General features: G+C 69.3%; 3 protein-coding genes across 3 annotated transcripts in view; 2 read left to right on the top strand and 1 right to left on the bottom strand.

Annotated features, from left to right (window-relative positions):
* AURANDRAFT_65388 (hypothetical protein) overlaps nucleotides 1-519 on the top strand; it is a gene marked incomplete at both ends in the record, with an annotated part of 6,756 nt that extends 6,237 nt beyond the window's left edge. Inside the window, one exon of the mRNA XM_009040314.1 lies at nucleotides 493-519. Coding sequence (XP_009038562.1) covers nucleotides 493-519 — 27 coding nt within the window. The remainder of the gene's footprint in view (nucleotides 1-492) is intronic.
* Nucleotides 520-898: 379 nt separating this feature from the next.
* On the bottom strand, nucleotides 899-2,887 carry AURANDRAFT_65387 (hypothetical protein; the record flags this gene model as incomplete). Its single annotated transcript, XM_009040226.1, has 1 exon — nucleotides 899-2,887. The coding sequence occupies one exon, from the start codon at nucleotides 2,885-2,887 to the stop codon at nucleotides 899-901; it is 1,989 nt and encodes a 662-aa protein (XP_009038474.1).
* Nucleotides 2,888-3,424: 537 nt separating this feature from the next.
* The window catches only part of AURANDRAFT_65386 (hypothetical protein), a gene marked incomplete at both ends in the record, with an annotated part of 5,711 nt that continues 3,292 nt past the window's right edge, over nucleotides 3,425-5,843 (top strand). The window contains one exon of the mRNA XM_009040315.1: nucleotides 3,425-5,841. Within this exon, the coding sequence (XP_009038563.1) occupies nucleotides 3,425-5,841 (2,417 nt within the window). The remainder of the gene's footprint in view (nucleotides 5,842-5,843) is intronic.

Below are 5,843 nucleotides of genomic sequence, written 5' to 3'. Positions count from 1 at the left end.
GTCGCCGACGCCGTCCGCGACGACTGACGGCGGCAATCCCCCCCCCCCCCCCTCCCCCCTAACATATCCGCCGGCGAGATATGTTAAAAGCCGCTTCAACTTGGACTTCAACTTCAAATCTTGTACTTCAACAGGTACCTCAACACAGCCGCTTGCCCTTCAAAAGGGACCTCAACACCGCCGCTCACGCCTTGCGGGGGACCTCTGACGCGCCGCCCACGCCTTAGGGGGCGCAGTGTGGGAAACAAAATCGCTCCAACAATTACCTGGTACTTATATCTTCAACCTTAAATAAACATTGCACATCAACTTGAAGATATGCTACACGCTTGTCCATATATATATGCGTGAGTTGTGCGTGCCGGTTCCCCCGCCGTACGGAAATTAAATGGCTGTCGTCGCGCGAGCGGTGCAGAGGGAAGCATTGACACGGGAATGAGTGGCTCAGCACGCGCGAGCGCGCCCGAAGGGCGCGCTCTCGCCGCGCCGCAGGCAAGCCCCCCCGGCAGGGGCAAGTAAGCCGTAGGCGTCTTGTCGACCCGAACCAGCGACCCGCGCTCTCAAATTTCCTTGATTAATACGTTTAGCGCGCAATCTTGGTTGGTTATCTTCGGCGTGGCCATAATTCGCCAATTTTGCCTCTGGCCCCGCGGCTTGGCCGATTTTCAGGAGGTGTAGTTTCCCGCCCGCCGCCGCCGGGAAACAATAAATAATACTTACTTACTTATTTCGAGTGGGCCGGCCTAGGCGTACGTTGTTTCCCACACTGAGGGGGCGCGACCCGCCCCAAACCACGTGCCAGAAGCCCTCCAGAAGCCCTCCAGAACTTGAACCTTTCCGCGGACCCGAAATACCCAATATACATACGCAATCTACGCCCGCGCCCGTTACCGTAGGCTCATGGACGTTCGAGTCGGCGATCCGTCCATGTGCACCCGGAACTCGTACACATCTTCAAGTGATGCTCGTGCGGGGCCGCCGAGCCGTCGGGGAACGTGCGCTGGATCTCCGGGTGCACGACGCGGGTGTCGTACTTGAGGAGCGTGACGTTCGCCGCCTTCGCGGCGTAGTAGGCCATCGACGGGTTGCACCAGCCGATCGTGTCGTTCAGGCACCGGGCGCCGCGCCAGTCGTAGAACTCGCGCAGCGCGCCGAGCGCGGGCCGCGCGAGGAACGCGAGTGTGTCCTCCATGCCGGGCGCCGGGTGGAGCCACGCGGCGCGCGCGCCCGCCGCGGCGGCGGCGAGCACGGGCCCCGCGAGGAACTCGGCCAGGCGGCCGGACTGAAACGGCACCGCGGCGTCCGTGCGGAGCTTGACGACGACGTCGTAGCGCCGGGCGGTAGCGTCCTCGCGCGCCTCGACTGCGCGAGCGCACGCGGCGAACTTGGCCCACTGGCCCATGCACGGCATCGAGTAGCCGGCCGCGCCCCCGGGACCCGTGCAGTTCGGCCACCTGCCGTCGGTATCCCCGCCGACGGCGACGAGCTCGCCGCCCATGGCCGCGAGCGCCGCCGCGGCGTCCGGCGACGGGGCCGCGGCGAGCGCGAGGAAGACGTCGGCGCGGAAGTCCGGCGCCGCCCGGCGGCCGTTCGGCTCCTCGAGGCGCGCGAGGCGGCCGATGGAGGCGGCGACGAGCGGGTGCGCAAACGTCCGCTCCTGGCCGACGACGCAGAGCGCGGTCCGCGGGAGTTGGGGTGGCGGCGCGTCGAGGAGCGCCGCGGCCACGGCCGCGCGGACCGCGGCGCCGCCGGGCGTGGACACAGGTACGCGCGCGGGCGCGGGCGCGCCGCGGGCCGCGACGCAGGCGTCGAGCATGGCCGGGAGCGCGGCGACGTCGGCCTCGCCCCGGGCGTCGACGCGCGCGGCGCGGTAGGTGCGGTTGAGCCGCCGCGCGACGCCGGCGAAGCAGAGGTTCAGGTAGTTCTCCGGGAGGTACTCGACGACGCACGCGCCCGGCGCCGTGGCCGGTAGCCCGACGAGCGCGGCGCCGTGCGGCGCGACGACGACCTCCGCGCGCGCGAAGCGGTCGAGCTGGTCGTCGAGGGAGCCGATGTCGCCGGCGTCGTCGTGGTGCAGCACCGTGTCGAAGCGCGCCTCGACCACCGCGCGCACCGCGCCCCAGTTGCGCACGCGCCGGTGCGGGCCGTCGCCCGCGCGCGTGACGAGGAGCGCGGCGCCCGGCGTCGGCCGCGCGGGCGCGGCCGCGCGGAAGCGCGCCTCGAGCCAGCGGAGGTGGGCCGCGGAGGGGGCCCCGCAGCGGCCGGTGCGGGCGAGCGTCAGGCGGGGCGAGGCGACGCAGCCGTCGACGACGCGGCGCTGGGCGGCGAGGTGGCCGTAGCCGAGGCGCCGTAGCAGGCTCCCGAGGAGCGGCGCGCCGCCGACGCGCGGCGACGTCTGGGTCACGTGGAGGAGCGCCGTGCCGTTCGCGCCGAGGCCGGCGCCCCGGACGGACGCGAGGCCCGCGAGGCTCTCCATCACGAGGTGCCAGATCTCGCCGCCCCAGTGCGTCGCCACGCTCACCACGGGCGCCGCGACCCGCCGGCAGCCGCAGGTTGGCGCGGCCGCGGCTTCCTTGGGCCGGCAGCCGCGCCAGTGCGCCACGCACGTTCCGCGTTCCCGGCTCCAGGCCGCGGCGCCGTCGACGACGCCGTCGACGACGACCGCCTCGGGCGGCCGGGGCTCCCGGCAGTCGTGCGCGAGCGCGTGGTCCCACTTGTGGTTCTCCTTGCGGTCGCGCAGCGCGGCGAGCAAGTCTGGCGTCAGCGCCGCCTCCGCCCAGCGCGACGCGACGCACACCGGGGCCTCAGCCGGCGCCGGGGTGCAGTTGGCAAGGGGGGGGGCGTCCGCGAGCGCGCGCGCGGCGCCGACGATGAGAAGGAGCGCCATGTGCCTACGGCGGGCAGGGTGTAACACTTCGCTGACTTCCCACACCTAAATTTACTGGCAGCCACGATCACGAGACGATCGACATCACCAGGATTCACAAAATCGCGAAGTGCAAGGTGAACATCTCGTGAACCGGGCTACTACGCGCACCTCTCCGCGTTCTGGTACCTCGTCGACGAGGACCTCGCGACGGCCGGGGTCGCCCCGGCGCCGGCCTCGGAGGCGCGCAACGCCGCCTACGTCGTCGTCGGCCTCGCGGGCCTCTACGCGACGCGCTGCTTCTGGAGCGACACGGGGGGCTAACGGGGGACCTCAAACACTGGCACTGTGCCCAGGCCTCTGAGTTTTGGCCCAGTCCCGAGGGACCTCCGAAGCGTCGATCATGCGGGAAACCGCGCTTCGACGCCAGGGCTAGAGCTCGCCGCGGGCCCGCGTTACGATTTGCTTTCGCTTCAAGTTGCCGAGCACTAATATCGCGAATTTTCATCTTCGGCCACTATCCTGATAGGGTGGAATGCCGGCAGCGGACCCGTAATAATGGCATGCGACACTAGCGACGGACCAGCGCGGGCGACGGGCCGCCGCGGGCCGCCCCGGGCGCGCGGTGGGCGCCGCGACGTGGCGGGCCGCGAGCTGCGCCCCGGGGGCGGCCTGATCGGCGCATCACGTGGCCTTCTTGTGCTGGTGTGCTGGGCCGTCGACGGCGTGGGCGCCTCCTGCGCCAGCGTCACCTTCTCGGAGCGCGTCATCACCGACTCGGCGACCTACGCCCGGAGCGTCTTCACGATCGACGTCGACGGCGACGGCGACGTCGACGCGCTTTCGGCGTCAATCAACGACGACACGGTCGCGTGGTACGAGAACGACGGGTCCCAGTCCTTCACGAAGAGCGTCATCACTGACGCGGCGGACAGCCCTCGCTCTGTCTTCGCGGTCGACGTCGACGGCGACGGCGACGTCGATGCGCTCTCGGCGTCTTATAAAGACGACACCATCGCGTGGTACAAGAACGACGGCTCCGAGTCCTTCGCCGAGCGCGTCATCACTAACTCGGCGGACGGCGCCCACTCCGTCTTCGCGATCGACGTGGACGGCGACGGCAACGTCGACGCGCTGTCGGCGTCCGCGGGCGACGACACGGTCGCGTGGTACGAGAACGACGGGTCCCAGTCCTTCGCCGAGCGCGCCATCACTAACTCGGCGGACAGCGCCTACTCCGTCTTCGCAGTCGACGTGGACGGCGACGGCGACATCGACGCGCTCTCGGCCTCCTTCGAGGACGACACGGTCGCGTGGTACGAGAACGACGGGTCGCAGTCCTTCACCGAGCGCGTCGTCACGACGCTCGCGGACAGCCCCGTGTCCGTCTTCGCGATCGACGTCGACGGCGACGGCGACGTGGACGTCCTCTCGGCGTCCTACGACGACGACACGGTCGCGTGGTACGAGAACGACGGGGCCGAGTCCTTCACCGAGCGCGTCCTCTCGAACTCGGAGGACTTCGCCATCTCCGTCTTCGCCATTGACGTCGACGGCGACGGCGACGTCGACGCGCTCTCGGCATCGCAGTATGACGACACGGTTGCGTGGTACGAGAACGACGGGTCGCAGTCCTTCACCGAGCGCGTCGTCACGACGCTCGCGGACAGCGCCCGCTCCGTCTTCGCGGCCGACGTCGACGGTGACGGAGACGTGGACGCCCTTTCGGCGTCCCGAAACGACAACACGGTCGCGTGGTACGAGAACGACTGCGGCACGGGCTCCTCACAGACGCTGGAATCGACAGTGTGCCAGGACTCGTCCGGGGGGGCTACCGACAGCGACGGAGACTCGTGTTCCGACTATGTTGGGAACACGCACTGGTGCGGCGACTACGACGATTCGGACTTCGACTCGAACGACATGTGCTGCGCCTGCGGCGGCGGCTCTACGCACGCGGACCCCGCCCCGACGCCGCGGCCCACGGCCGCTCCGGTGCCAGACCCGACGCCGTGTCCCACCACGCCGTCCCCGACGACGCCAGCCCCACGCATGGGCGACTCCTGCGCGAGCGTCGCCTTCAGCGAGCGCGTCATCACCGACTCGGCGGACGGTGCCGAGGCCGTCTTCGCGATCGACGTCGACGGCGACGGCGACGTGGACGTGGTGTCGGCGTCCTACTACTACTACGACGACAGGAGGTACTACTACGATCCGGGCTGCGGGTGGCAGTGGACGGGCTACGCCAACAACTACGCCTACTTTTGCGACCCCTACACCAATGTTGTCGACCGCTCCTGGAGTGACGCCACGGTCGCGTGGCACGAGAACGACGGGTCCCAGTCCTTCACGGAGCGTGTCATTACGACGCTGGCGGACTACGCCACCTCCGTCTTCGCGATCGACGTCGACGGCGACGGCGACGTCGACGCGCTGTCGGCGTCCGGCTGGGACGGCACGGGTCGCCTTGAGTACGGCACGAGTCCCCTGGTACGTGAACGACGGCTCGCCTGGTACGTGAACGACGGCTCCCAGTCCTTCACCGAGCACGTCATCACGACGCTCGCAGACATAGCCCGCTCCGTCTTCGCCATCGACGTCGACGGCGACGGCGACGTCGACGCGCTGTCAGCGTCCTTCCGCGACGACACGGTCGCGTGGTACGAGAACGACGGCTCGCAGTCCTTCACGGAGCGCGTCATCACCGACTCGGCGGACAGCGCCACGTCCATCTACGCGATCGACGTCGAAGGTGACGGCGACGTCGACGCGCTGTCGGCGTCCCACTACGACGACACGGTCGCGTGGTACGAGAACGACGGGTCCCAGTCCTTCGCCGAGCGCGTCATCTCGACGCTGGCGAACGCTGCCTACTCCGTCTTCGCGATCGACGTCGACGGCGACGGCGACGTCGACGCGCTGTCGGCGTCCGCTTGGGACGACACGGTCGCGTGGTACGAGAACGACGGGAGCCAGT

The sequence above is a fragment of the Aureococcus anophagefferens genome (genome assembly GCF_000186865.1).
Source record: "Aureococcus anophagefferens unplaced genomic scaffold AURANscaffold_14, whole genome shotgun sequence".
In the NCBI taxonomy this organism is placed as follows: domain Eukaryota; class Pelagophyceae; order Pelagomonadales; family Pelagomonadaceae; genus Aureococcus; species Aureococcus anophagefferens.
This window is presented reverse-complemented; position numbering and strand designations above follow the sequence as displayed.